General features: G+C 47.8%; 1 protein-coding gene across 3 annotated transcripts in view; it reads left to right on the top strand.

Moving 5' to 3' along the window:
• The window catches only part of EEF2KMT (eukaryotic elongation factor 2 lysine methyltransferase), an 83,773-nt gene that overhangs the window by 44,582 nt on the left and 24,949 nt on the right, over nucleotides 1-14,242 (top strand). For 2 of the 3 annotated variants that reach the window (XM_077448818.1, XM_077448817.1), the window contains 2 exons: nucleotides 1,369-1,449; nucleotides 14,140-14,241. In XM_077448818.1, the coding sequence (XP_077304944.1) occupies nucleotides 1,369-1,449; nucleotides 14,140-14,241 (183 nt within the window). The remainder of the gene's footprint in view (nucleotides 1-1,368; nucleotides 1,450-14,139; nucleotide 14,242) is intronic. The other variant, XM_077448819.1, reaches the window with a different exon arrangement.

The following is a 14,242-nucleotide window of genomic DNA, read 5'->3' as shown; positions in this document are numbered from 1 at the left end:
AATCTGCTTTCTAAATCCTTTACTAACTACCCTGTAGAAGGAGGATGCATATACCTACCTATTCTAAGGGCCCCTCTGGTCCAATAACATAATCTTTCTCGCATCAGACAATGGCTGAAATGCTTGGGCAGTGACCTCAACCATAGGCTTACTATGAGCAATCTCTTGTCAGCTGTCCCTGCTCTCCCCTGAAGCCAGCCGCTGGGAGCCGATCATGTGACCAGACTGGAGCGCAGTCAGAATAAGTATAAGCATCTTTCTTCTACAGCAGGGATGTGCAATTAGCAGACCTCCAGCTGTTGCAGAACTACAATTCCCATGAGGCATAGCAAGACTCTGACAGCCACAAGCATGACACCTAGTGGCAGAGGCCTGATGGGACTTGTAGTTTTGCAACATCTGGAGGTCTGCTAACTGCATATCCCTGTTCTACAGGAAAGTTTGTATAGGTGTTGGGCGGGGGGCCCCAGATATAAGGTTCGTTGGATCAATCCTGGACTTCACTTTAAGCCCCTGTACACACGGTCCGAGATTTCCACAACCAAATCCGTCGGATTTTGTCCGAAACTGTTGCATACACACGGTCGGACAAAGTTGGCGAAAAATCAGATCTTTCAGAACGTGAGGACGTAATTTCGTTACGATTGGACTACATTCAGGCTAGTAGCCAATAGCTTTGATGTAGGAATTTGATCTGAGCATGCGTGGCACTTGGTCCGATCAAAATTCTCTACACATGATCGGAGTATGTCCGATCGGCCCAGTTGGTCGGGAAATATTTCCAACATGTTGGAAAATTGGGTCCGACGGATATTTTCCGACGGAATCAGTCCGATGCATACCACACACAGTTGGATTATCCGACGACACGGTCCGATAGGACACATTCCGAGGGATTCTCCGACCGTGTGTACAAGGGCTTAGAGTGTGTGCATTTGCCTTATAAAACAGTTTGTGTGGAGCTGGACTAATGTGGTCCCCATTTCCTTCTATTCCTTACCCCAGCAACCCCTTGCTAAGCCTAGTCTCCAAATGCCTGCCCTAGAAAGTACTGGTGCTGGATGTACATTTTACTCATTGGTCATGTGTATAACTCCTGATATATTTCTTTGGCCCTCTTTACTGTCTTTTCCTTTACATTTCAGCAGGCAGTGCAGCTACACTCACATTCAGCTAACCTGAAATTTCTTGTGTTGCATTAGGAGCAAAGTGTCAGTTTTTGTGTAAGAACTATATTTTCCTAAAAGTTTCCTCTAATCTGATTTGTGGACGAGGAAGGGAAAAAGCATGCAGCGCCCCATCATGCTTTACATGCATCACATATACTGTATATAGTCTGTAAAATGTTTTTATATATTTATTTTCTAGACTGTTAATCATCCATTATGCCGAACATACCCTCCTTCTTTGCAGTACAGAAGATTGTTCTTGTTGGAGTTGATCAAAAAGGTGATTATCTGTGAAAATGTAAATTGAATTCCTAAAGTGACCCTGTTGTAGTAAAAGCAATGAAATAGAAATGCTGATATTGATGTAAATGTAAAAAAAATACTGTATGCTTTGATGCCCATTTATAGAATTTTTGCTCATTTTGCTAAGAAAAGTTGCTTGAAGGGTCTTCACATCTGACACACTTCCAAGCTCTTGGATGCCTGAGTCGCCTGCCACATTCTGTGATTGCTCTCGCTAGTCACTATCCTTCATTAGGATAAAACTCAAGCTTCATACAGTGCTCAGCATACCTATGTACAGTTGTACACCCCTTTTGAAAAGTAAGATTTTAATCAATATCTCAATGAACGCAAGAACAATTTCCAAAATTTTGACAAAAATCAGTTTTGTAGAACATTTCTTTAGCTCCATTACATGAAAGTAAGGTTAATACGGTAATATAACTTGGATTCCAAAATCTTCAGTTTTACTCAAATTAGTTGATGCAAACATTTATACACCCCACAACAAACACTACTACATCTAGTATTTTATATGACCTCCATGATTTGTAAGGATAGCACTAAGTCTTCTAGGCATGGAATGAACAAGTTGGGGACATATTGCGACATCTATCCTTTTCCATTCTTCAAGAACGACCTCTTTGTGATGTTGGAAACATGCTTACAGCGACCAAGGGCACGGAATGATGGTAGCATCTTCTCTTTCAATATAGAGCAGTACATCTGTGAATTCATGATGCCATCAATGAAATGCAGTTCCCCGACACCAGCAGCATTCGGGCAGCCCCACAGAAGGGCACTTCCACTAACACGTTTCTCTGTAGGCACCATGCATTTGTCTTTGTACTCCTCACCTCTGCAATGCCCTAGTTTTGAAGCCACCAGTTCCAAAAACATTTATCTTGGTCTCATCACTCCAGAGTACAAAGTCCCAGTAGTCTTCTTTTTCAGCATGGGCCCTGGCAAATTCTTTGCTGGCTTTTGTGCATGGGCTTTAGGAGAGGCTTCCTTCGTGGACAACACCCATGCATGCCAATCCTCTGCAGTGTACGTTGTATTGTGTAACAGGAAACAATCACCCCAGTTTGGCTTTCTACTTCTTTAGCTAACTGTAGTGAATTTGCATGGCGATTTATTCAACCCTTCTCATCAGAAGACATTCCTGTCAAGGAGGTCATGGATGACCTGGACGTCTTTGTGAGCTGGTTGCAGTTTCGTCTTTGTTACATTTTTGCATTACCTTTGCTACAGTATTCTGACTGATAAGTAAAGCTTTGCTGACCTTCTTGTAGCCTTCACCTTTCTTGTGCAAAGAAATTATTTTCTTTCTCAGGCCTTTTGTCATGGGAAGGGGTTTTCTTTGTCAAGTAACGCCCTTTTATAATCAACTGTCTGTTGGACACCTGTTTAATGAATAATTAGACTCACGTTTAGTTGAATTCTTGTTAATTAGGAACTTGCTGTCTATCACTTAACTTTGTTCCTAATGCCGCATACACACGACCGGACTTTCTGGCAGACTAGGTCCGACGTTCTTCCCGACGGACTTTCGACGGAGTTCCGATGGTCTTTCTGAACGAACGGACTTGGCCGCACACAATCCCACCAAAGTCCAACGGATTTGAACGTGATGATGTACAACCGGACTAGAATAAGGAAGTTCATAGCAAATAGCCAATAGCTGCCCTAGCTTCGGTTTTCATCCGTCGGACTAGCATACAGACGAGTGGATTTCTCCATAAGAACTGGGTCCAGTGGAAAGATTTGAAACATGTTCTATTTCAAGTCCGTCAGATTTTTGGACAGCAAAGGTCCGATGAAGCCCAAACTCGATTGAATTGTCCGACGGATTTGTTCCGTCTGACCTTTTCTGTCAAAGTCCGGTTGTGTGTACGCGACATAAGGCTTTCATTGGAGTGTATTCATTTTTGCAAAATCTTGAATGAATTTGTTAGGAAAAATACCTTTTTTATGTGTGCAAATTAATAAATCTCGGTTGCAAGCAATAGCCCGCATTTGTGGGAGTATTTTGTAGTATAGTGTCCCATAGAAAACGTTGATTCTGAAAGGAAAGGAAATGTTTTCTGACAAATCTTTTGGGATGTACTCCTTTATGCTGAGAACTGTATACAACACTCCCCTCTCTGCTTCTTAGCACTGGAAGAAATAGTGTTCCATAACAATGTCTTTCTGATCTGGATATAATACTGCTGAAACAATAAAAAATATGCAATTTTTTATATCGGTAACACTGTTATATAGTCCTGTCATTAAGAACATGTGTATGAAGCCATATAAGCCTTGATGGCTGCATTGGTTTCATTTTTTTTTTTTAAGCTTTTTGTTTCTATCTGGTGATTCAGCCAGTAATTGTGTCTTCTTTGTATAAAAAAAAAAAAAAATCACTTTAAAATAGCCGACTTTTATTCATGTACAAAGGGAATTCAAGTCAAAACAGGACTTTTGAGTTTATATAATAAAAGAACAAATTTAACCACTTGCTTACTGGGCACTTAAAGCGGAGGTCCACCCTAAAATGGACCTTCCGCTCATCGGATTCCTCCCCCCCTCCGGCGCCACGATTGGCACCTTTCAGGGGGGAGGGGGGTGCAGTTACCTGGATAATCCAGGTAACTGCACCCACTTCCGGGCTAGCTCTCTGCGGAAAGGGGCGTACATTACGCCCCCTTCCGCAAGTGCCCGCCCCCTTCCGCAAGTGCCCGCCCCCTTCCTCAAGTGCCCCGCTGCCTGCTGGGAAACACACAGATCCCAGAGGCAGCGGGGACCGTCCTCATTGCGCAGCGCGGCTCGCGCATGCGCAGTAGGGAACCGGGAAATGAAGCCGAAAGGCTCCATTTCCTGATTCCCATACCCAAGATGGCGGCGGCAGCACTCGAGTGTCGATCTAGAGATCGGCTTCGGGTGCCGACATCGCGGGCGCGCTGGACAGGTAAGTGTCACTATTTTAAAAGTCAGCAGCTGCAGTATTTGTAGCTGCTGACTTTAAAAAAAAAAAAAAACGCGGAGTCCCGGCGGACTCCCGCTTTAAACACCCTTCCTGACCAGACCAATTTTCAGCTTTTGGTGCTCTCACACTTTGAATGACAATTACTCAGTCATGCAACACTGTACCCAAATGAATTTTGTGTCCTTTTTTTTTCCCACAAATAGAGCTTTCTTTTGGTGGTATTTGATCACCTCTGGGGTTTTTATTTTTTGCGCTATAAATGAAAAAAGACCGAAATTTTTTGAAAAAAAACGCATATTTCTTTGTTTCTGTGATAAAATTTTGCAAATTATAATTTTTTTTTCATACATTTTGGCCACAATTTATACTGCTACATATCTTTGGTAAAAATAACCCAAATTAGTGGATATTATTTGGTCTTTGAAAGTTAGAGAGTCCACAAGCTGTGGTGCGAATCACACAAAATTGATCACATCTGATGTACTGGTGGCCTATCTCATTTCTTGCGACCCGAACCAGTCGGGGAAAGTACAAATACCCCCCAAATGACCCCTTTTTTGAAAGTAGACATTCCAAGGTATTTACTAAGATGCATGGTGAGGTTTTTGATGTTGTCATCTTTTTCCCACAATTCTTTGCAAAATGAAGATTTTTTATTTTTTTTTCTCACAAAATTTTCAATGTAATAGGTTATTTCTCTCACATGGCATGTGTATACCACAAATGACACCCCAAAATACGTTCTGCTACTCCTGAGTATTACGATACCAAATGTGTGAGACTTTTACACAGCCTGGCCACATACAGAGGCCCAATATTGAAATAGCACCATCAGGCGTTCTAGGAGCATAAATTACACATTTCATTTCTCAACCACCTATTACATTTTTGAAGGCCCTGGAGCACCAGAACAATGGAAATGCCCACAAAGTGACCCCATTTTGGAAAGCTAACACCCCAACGTATAATCTATGAGGCATAATGAGTCGTTTGAATGGTTCATTTTTTTTCCAGAAGTTTTGGGAAAATGTGGAAAAAAAATAAACTCATTTTTTTTACGCAAAGTTGTCCATTTATAAGATATTTCCAACACATAGCATGTACATAGCAAAAATGACACCCCAAAATACGTTCTACTACTCCTCCTGAGTATAACGATACCAAATGTGTGAGACTTTTACACAGCCTGACCACATACAGAGGCCCAATATTGAAATGGCACCATCAGGCGTTCTAGGAGCATAAATTACACATCTTATTTCTCAACCACCTATTACAGTTTTGAAGGCCCTGGAGCACCAGGACAATGGAAATGCCCACAAAGTGACCCCACGTGGCACTGGAGGCAGATGGCACTGGAGGCAGATGGCGCTGGCAGATTGGGCTGGCACTGGCAGATGGTGCTGGCTATTTGCTCTGGCTAATTGCTCTGGCAAATGGGGCTGGCAGATGGCACTGCGGCTGGCAGGTGGCGCTGGCAGGTGGCACTGGCTGGCGGCACTGGGGCTGGCGGCACTGGGGCTGACGGATGGCACTGGCAGGTGGCACTGGCAGGTGGCAGGTGGCACTAGCAAGTGGCACTGGCGGCACTGGCACTGGCAGCACTAGTGGTGGCAGGTGGCACTGGCGGCACTGGCACTGGGGCTGACGGATGGCACTGGCGCTGGCAGGTGGCACTGGCAGGTGGCACTGACGGCACTGGGGCTGACGGATGGCGCTGGCAGGTGGCACTGGCAGGTGCCACTGGTGCTGGCAGGTGGCACTGGCAGGTGCCACTGGTGCTGGCAGGTGGCACTGGCAGGTGGCACTGGGGCTGACGGCACTGGCGGCACTGGGGCTGACGGGTGGCGCTGGCAGGTGGCACTGGCGCTGGCGGCACTGGGGCTGACGGCACTGGGGCTGACGGCACTGGGGCTGGCAGGTGGCACTGGCAGATGGCACTGGGGCTGACACTGGCACTGGGGCTGACACTGGCACTGGGGCTGACACTGGCACTGGGGCTGACACACATCGCTCTCCCTCCTCACACGCTGTCTCTGTGTGAGGAGGGAGAGACACGGCAATGGGAGATGATCTCATATGTTTACATATGAGATCATCTCCCATTGGCAGCTGCGATCGCGCTGTGAACGGCCGCTTTGATTGGCCGTTCACGGCGATCTGTATTTGCCTGTCTCCGGGAGACACGGCGAATACAATACTTCCGCGATGCGCGCCCCCGGCAGCACGCATTGCGGAAGTAAACACCAGGCCGTCCGGGGACGGCCAGGCGAAGGAACCCGCCCGCTCTAAGGCTGTCATTCGGCTATAGGGCGGGTAGGAGGAGGTTAAAGGTGTGGAAACCTTTTTACAACATACTCCCCTGCTACATTTATACACTTATCCCAGTGTTTAATTAATACCTGGAAAGCTTTGGCATAAAAAGGTTTGTCAGTATGCCTGAACCATCCTAGGATGGCCTGCTTCACTTTGTCATCAGTGCTGAAATGCTGACCTCCGAGGAACCCTTTTAGGCGGCCAAACAGGTGGAAATCATTCGGAGCAAGATTTGGGCTGTAAGAGGGATGTGGCAATACCTCCCAGCCGAGATGGTCTAATGTGTACGTAGTTTGGTGAGTAATATGAGCTTGTGAGTTGTCCTGGAGAAACGGGAAACCCTCTGTGAGCAAACCAGGCTGTTTTTTTTTCCACAGAGGCCTATGCACATCACTCAGAACATGACAGAAATAGTCAGTGTTGATAATGGTGCCACTATCAACAGGGACTATTTCTATCATGTTCTGAGTGATGTGCATATGCCTCTGTGGAAAAAAACAGCCTGGTTTGCTCACAGAGGGTAGAAAATCCACATGAATAACGCCAAGGTTATCCCAAAAAAACACTATTACTTTATCTGCAGACACAATTGTTCAAAATTTTTTTGGTTTTGGTATCCACTGCCTTGATGCTCATTTTGATTCTGGAGTGAAATGATGTGCCCAGGTTTCGTAATATGTAATGATGCGATACAGAAAATCCTGGCTTCAACACAGTGCAGACTTCAACTCTTCTGTGCCAGTCAAAAGCGGAAAGCTGTCCTGGTACCCAGCGTGTGCTAACTTTTCAAAAATGCAAATGTTTGTGAATGATTGTGTTCTCCATTCCCACAGAAAGATTTGTCCCTTGTGCAGTTTCATGACAGGTCATGCGATTTATCCAGGATCAGGCATTCCACGCCTGAATGTTCACAGGAATAACTGCTGTGGGCTGGGAACCACCACAGCTGGGATCATCTGATGGACATAGGCCATCTTTCTTACTACGGCTGACCGTCTCATCACCGTACTGTACTTGAAGTCTTCTGTAGATATCCACAGGTTTTAAGCCTTCGATCACAAGAAGTTTCATCCCCACATGCTGTTCCATGCATGCACTAACACTATTGTCTGTCATCTTGATTTAATGGTCTCTGGATTGGCCCCTGACATGTGCGCCGCCTATCAGTAATAGGACACAATTGCCACTTACTACTGCGTGTAGTATCACCATCCCTTTTCATACCTGTAAAATTAAATGTTCTGGTTTAACTTTAATGTCCCGTGTAAAATCTTTTTCCCAAAAGGAAAAACACTGTTCTTCTTTCAGGGGAAGAAACACCAGTTTCTGAAGCCATGCTGACCCTACCCTGTCTGCCACCCAAAGGGGACTTAGCACAGTGACAGTCCCACCCTCCTTACTGCTGCAGGCTGAGGGGCTCTTTCCCGCAGGACTCACCACTCTGAGGGGTTCTGCGCTATCCAGCAGGTAGTGCCTGTAGTCTCTGTTGGCTCCCAGGTGCAGAGGAATCGGCTCTGTGTCGGTGGAAGCAGCTGCTAATGGCACTGAAACCGCTCTGTAGTGTGCTCAGGCTCAAAGAAAATGGTCGCCCAGCATAAGGACATAAAACACAGGGAAAATGGTCGTCGGAGCACAGGAGCACATGCTCCCGCTAGAGAACACTGAAAAACGTGTTCAGGCTTCCAGTAGATGGCCGCCGGCATCCAGTCTAAGGGCAAATCACAGGGAAAATGGCTGCCGAAGCCCAGGAGAGCATGCTGCCCTTGCCCACGCCTAAGATGGCTGCTGTATACAAAGCCATGAGGGACAAAGAGGAACAATGGCAGTGAACACATCGCTGCACAGGACACAAGCACAGTCTCACAGGCACCTTCCAGGGACATGAAAAACAGGACCCAGGACATAGCCAACCCCCCCCCCCCCCCCCCCCCGGGGAGAACCCCCATGATCAGTACAGGGTAGCTGCTGGCCCGGCACACTGTGACGCAGACATCAGTAGCCCGGTCATATATGTGCTCCGGAGCATAAAGCTCACCGACCACCTCTGGAGCTGAGGTTTCATCGTGGGCGACCCAGCGCGGAGCTCTGGTCTGCACACGCTTTATGGCCGGACTGTGGAGACTACTAGGATAAGGGTATCCAACCTGTCACCCAGCCGGCTGTTGATAGCAGATCACAGGATCTATAATTTTGCACCAAAAAAAACACGCTTCTGCAGAAAAAACACAGACCAATGGGCCCGTCGGGGTTCCTAGGTCCTTCTTCTTCACTAGGCAAAATAAAACTGATGACTGCATGGCAGGCTGGAGGGTTGTTACCTAAGGGACCGCCCCCTGGGCGGAACTGGAAAGTTCTGTGTATTACATAACATGTAATGCCTAGTATTCTCCTAAAGGTGGGCGTAACAACCCAATGGCTAAGAGAGGAGCTGTGTCGGTCGGTGAATTACAGAGAAAAGGATTTTACGGTGAGTACAAACAATCCTATTTTCTCTTATATTCACCGACCGACACAGCTCCTTTCTGTAACAAATGGGTTGTTAGCCTTATCACCAGGAGAATACTAGGCATAGTTGTAACACAACACTCAGAACTTTTAGCTCCGCCCAAGGGGGCGGTCCCTTGGGCTACAACCCTCCACCCTGCCAAGCAGCATCAGTTTTATTTTGCCTAGTAAAGGAGAAGGACCTAGGAACCCTGCGGGCCCATCAGGCCGTGCTTTTTTATGCAGAAGCTTGTTTTTTTTTGCGCAAGATGAATGATCCTGTGATCTACAGCCGGCTGGGTGACAGGCTGGATACCCTTATCCTTGTAGTCTCCCCAGTCCGGCCATCGAGCGTGTGCAGGTCGCAGCTACGGCTTGGCAGGCCACGACAAAACCTCAGCTCCAGAGGTGGTCGGTGAGCTTTTATGCTCCGGGGGGCGCACATATGACCGGGCTACTGATGTCTGCGTCACAGTATGCCGAGGCCGGTAGCTACCCTGTACTGATCAGGAATAGCTCTACAATGGAATGTCTCCCAGCTTTTTAGGACTGGTAAGTACAGCTATACCTGCCTGGCGGGGCTGAGCATCTGGGCATTCCCTGGGAGGTCGATTCGGGGGTCCCTCACCTCCCTCTCTTCTCTCCCCTGTCCCTATCTTCCCTCCCCCTCACCTGGGAGGATGCTGCATGTGGTGCTGAGCGGTGTGTGTGTAAGATCTCTGAGGGCTCTCATCTGGGATGGGGGACTGGCTGGCTGGTGGTAACCTGGATCCTGTGTGTTAAGCTTCCGGAAGGTGCCTGTGAGGGTCTGCTGTGTCTCTGACACATTCTGTCTTCTGATACCTCATGGAGCTGGCCGGCGGCCATTTTAAGTGTGGGCGAGGGCAGCATGTCCTTCTGCGCTTCAAGCGGCCATTTTCCAAGAGCTCTCTTATTCAGGACACTGGTGGCCATTTTCTGGAAGCCTGAACACGTTTTTCAGTGTTCTCTAGCAGCAGCTGCATGTGCTCTCAGTTTCCTGTCTGTTTTACGGGACGCTGGGCCGCCATTTTATTAAAGCCTAGCACGTTTTTCAGATCGTTTAGCACAATCCAGGCAATTGCAACCGGGTCACCTGCGCACTGCGCAGTACCCATGGACACCCTGACGGCGGTCCTCAATTCGTTTGTTGCCAAGATGGAGGCGGTGTGTGGGAAGAAAGGTGGTAAAAAGCGGCCCGGAGCTTCGACAAAACTCCCCCAGCATGACAGGATGCCCACGGACGGTCAAAAACGTCCCAGCATACCTGTATCCCCTGTTCGCCGTGAGGCCCTGTTGGGGGTGGTAAGGGATTTGCTGAATCGCGGGGTGATTGTACCGGTTCCAGAATCTGAAACCTTCCAGGGATTCTACTCAAATCTGTTTGTGGTTCCCAAGAAGGAAGGGGTACGTCCGATCTTGGACCTTAAAGCCCTCAATCACTTTGTAAAAGTGCAGAGGTTCAGAATGGAATCAGTTCGCTCAGTAGTCGCTGCACTCCAACAAGGGGACTCCCTGGCGTCCTTAGACATCCAGGATGCTTACCTGCACATACCCATATGCCTTTGGCATCAAAAGTTTCTGCGGGTTTGCAGTCGGGGAAGCCCACTACCAGTTCGTTGCTTTTCCCTTTGGTCTGGCTTCAGCCCCCCGAGTTTTTACCAAGGTATTGGCTCCAGTTTTGGCGTTGCTGCGGCAACGTGGGATCGCGATCGTGGGATACTTAGACGATCTCCTCCCTGAGGGCATCTTCCGCCTCAGAATTAGAGGAGGATGTGGCAATCACCATGCAGACCCTGCAAGAATTTGGGTGGCTGTTGAACCTAAAAAAGTCGGTGATTGTGCCGACTCAGCATCTGGAGTACCTAGGCTTGCTGCTGGACTCCAGGGAAGTGAGAGTGTTTCTCCCTTCAGATAAATTGCAGACTCTCAGATCCGCGGTAAAACTGCTGATGAACCGCAAGTGGCCGTCGCTCCGCTTTTGCATGCAAGTACTGGGGCTCATGGTGGCCTCCTTCGAGGCAGTACCTTATGCCCAGTTCCACACCAGAGTCCTGCAGAAGGAGGTTTTGACAAAATGGGACAAATCTCAGTTGTCCCTGGATTGACAGATCTAGGTAAGCCAGTCAGTCAGAGACTTGCTGATCTGGTGGTTGAGGTCCCCGGTGATTCAGTCCGGGAAATCATTCCTTCCTCTAAAATGGACGGTGAGACAGTATATCTGGCTGGGGTGGAGTGATGGGGGTTCAGTTGGCTCAGGGCCTCTGGTCGACGGAAGAATCCAAGTTGCTGATTAATCTGCTCGAATTGAAGGCGATCAGGCTGTGCCTCTACACATGGTCGATGAGACTGCAATGGCGTCTGATCAGGATCCAGTCAGACAACGCCACGACTGTGGCATACGTCAATCACCAAGGGGGAACAAGAAGCTCAGCCGCTGCACGGGAGGTCACTCGCATACTTCGGTGGGCAGAGCGACACGTACCGGCCCTGTTGTCCATTTACATCCCGGGAGTGGAGAACTGGCAGGCGGGCTATTTAAGTCAACAGATGCTGGACCCAGGAGAATGGGCATTGCATCCGGAGACGTTCAGGTTACTGTGCCTGAGGTGGGGCACGCCAGATGTGGATCTGCTGGCCTTCCGTATCAATCGGAAGGTGCCAAGATTGGTGTCCAGGACAAGAGATCTGTGGGCCGACGCGTCAGACGCACTGGTGGCTCTGTGGGATCAGTACCAGCTGATCTACGCCTTTCCTGCACTGAAACTGTTACCACGTCTGCTTCGCAGAGTGGAAGCCAAGGGGATCCCAGTGATACTGGTTGCCCCAGATTGGCCTCAGCATCCCTGGTACAACTGCCGCTGCGAAAGGACCTTCTGTCTCAAGTTCCGATTCTCCACCCTGCTTTACCATTGCTGGCTTTAACGGCATGGCTATTCAGAGCCAGGTGTTGAGGAACCGGGATCTGTCAGACTCGGTGATTCCAACTATGTTGAGAGCACGGAAATCTTCTCAGAAGATATACCATCGTACCTGGAAGGCCTACATCTCCATGTGTGAGGAGAAAGGATGGCATCCGCGCTCCTTTTCCATATCCAATATCCTGCTGTTTCTCCAGCAAGGAGTTGACCAGAGATTGACATTAAAGAGGAAGTAAACCCTGATGAGTTTACTTCCTCTTTCATTCACTGCATAGGCAAAGCATAATGGACTACTATGCATCGCATAGTAGCCCATTATGTGTCACTTACCTGACACAGGAGCCAGCGAAGTCGCCGCTGTCCCCTGTAGTCCGCCGCATCCATCTTGTTGGTGGGGTCTCGCAGCTCTGCCGCTGTCATTCGGCGAAGCCGCGATGACGTCACTCCCGCGCATGCGCACGGGAGCCGACACACGCGGCAGCTCCTTAGCTGAGAATGCCGCGCTCAGTGCGCCTGCGCGCCGCTGTCTACGGCGCATGCGCCGTAGACAGCGGTGCCTGTTTTCGGGCAAATATCTCCATATAGGTTTAGGAGATATTGCTTGGACCTACAGGTAAGCCTTAATCTAGGCTTACCTGTAGGTCAAAGTGGTTTGTAAGGGTTTACAACCACTTTAAGCACCATCAAAGAGCAAATTTCAGCTTTAGCTGTCTTTTTTCAACGACCCCTGGCGTTGTACTCTTTAGTGAGTACCTTCGTTCAGGGGTTACGACGTGTGTGTGTGTATGGGTATATGGGTATATATATATAAAACAATTTAATTAAAATAAATAAAAAGATGTTCTACTTACCTGCTCTGTACAGTGGTATTGCACCTCCTCTTCTGGGATGCCCTGCCAGGGCTGTCCGCTTCTCCCAAGCCTTGCGCTATGGTGGCACATGTGCGGCCATGCTTCTGATCCAGGCTGTGTGCAATCATAGGCGCACACAGCACAGCTTGTCCATGCCCCTCGCTCTCTTCTCACAGGATTTGACTGACTGGAATAGGAAAGGTGTTCCTTTGAGTCCTAGCTTGTACAACATACGTAGATTGTTTTCCATTCAAAGAAACTATAGTACAGTTTCTATGAATGGAGGAGCTGGGTAAAAATGGTAGACATAGCCAGGCACACTAGATGAGTGCCTCTCACAGCTCCATCGGCTCTATTGACACCTACTACAGCAGGAAATTATGTTGGTGGTGTTGGGGGTCAACGGAGGAGCATTTCAGCTAATAGAGGAAACAAGTGGAAGGGACACATCCATTTGACTGTAAGTATGTCCCTTGTGCTGAGAGGTGGTGCATTTAATCATGGCAGCAGTCTCATCTTTTAGGATCAGTTCTACCTCAGCCCTGGCAGAGTCAAAAGCAGCTAGCTCTAAGTCCTGTGCTGGATTACGCTGTTCCTGTGTCTTGGCATGGTCTGTACTCACTGTGGTCCACTGCCGTTTTATTTATTTATTTTTATTATTATTTTTTATGATTTCCGTTTTCCTCACAGCCCTTCTTGGGATTTCCCTCGGGCAGTAGTCGTGCAAGGCACTTGTATAGCTGTGGTATGAGTGGATCTCTCCAGTTTACTGGCTCATCTTACCCTGCATCATTTGCAGTTTTGCTCCAAGTGAGGCCCTGACATTTTGCTGCTCAACCACAGTTGCCACATCTCTGCTTTTACTAGTCCTTATAGGGAGAGTGATGGTCCCATGAGTCAGCGTGGGTCAGTTTTACTCACCTCTGAACCTCATGCAAAAAAAGAGGAGATTCACAGAAGAGAGAATAAGTTGCATATGAGCTCCGTAAGGGCAATAATGATTCACATGTCCATCTAGGCCATGACCCCAGTATGTTTATCGTAACTGTGTTCTTCAGTAAGGCAGAATTAAATTAAAGTAAATATACTGTAAACGATAAAAAAAAAAAAAATTGTTTTCGTTGCAGCATGAAAGTACCGAAGCAGAACCTCAAGATGAATTATACAATGCACTTGCTGAAGTCTTAAACGCAGAACAAACTACAAAGTCCTACAAAAGTTACTTTCTGG

The sequence above is a fragment of the Lithobates pipiens genome, unplaced genomic scaffold (assembly GCF_037356315.1).
Source record: "Lithobates pipiens isolate NorthernLeopardFrog02 unplaced genomic scaffold, aLitPip1_a1.2 Scaffold_22, whole genome shotgun sequence".
NCBI classification, from domain to species: Eukaryota; Metazoa; Chordata; class Amphibia; order Anura; family Ranidae; genus Lithobates; species Lithobates pipiens.
Note: the sequence above shows the minus strand (reverse complement) of the source record. Positions and strands in the feature narration are given on the sequence as shown.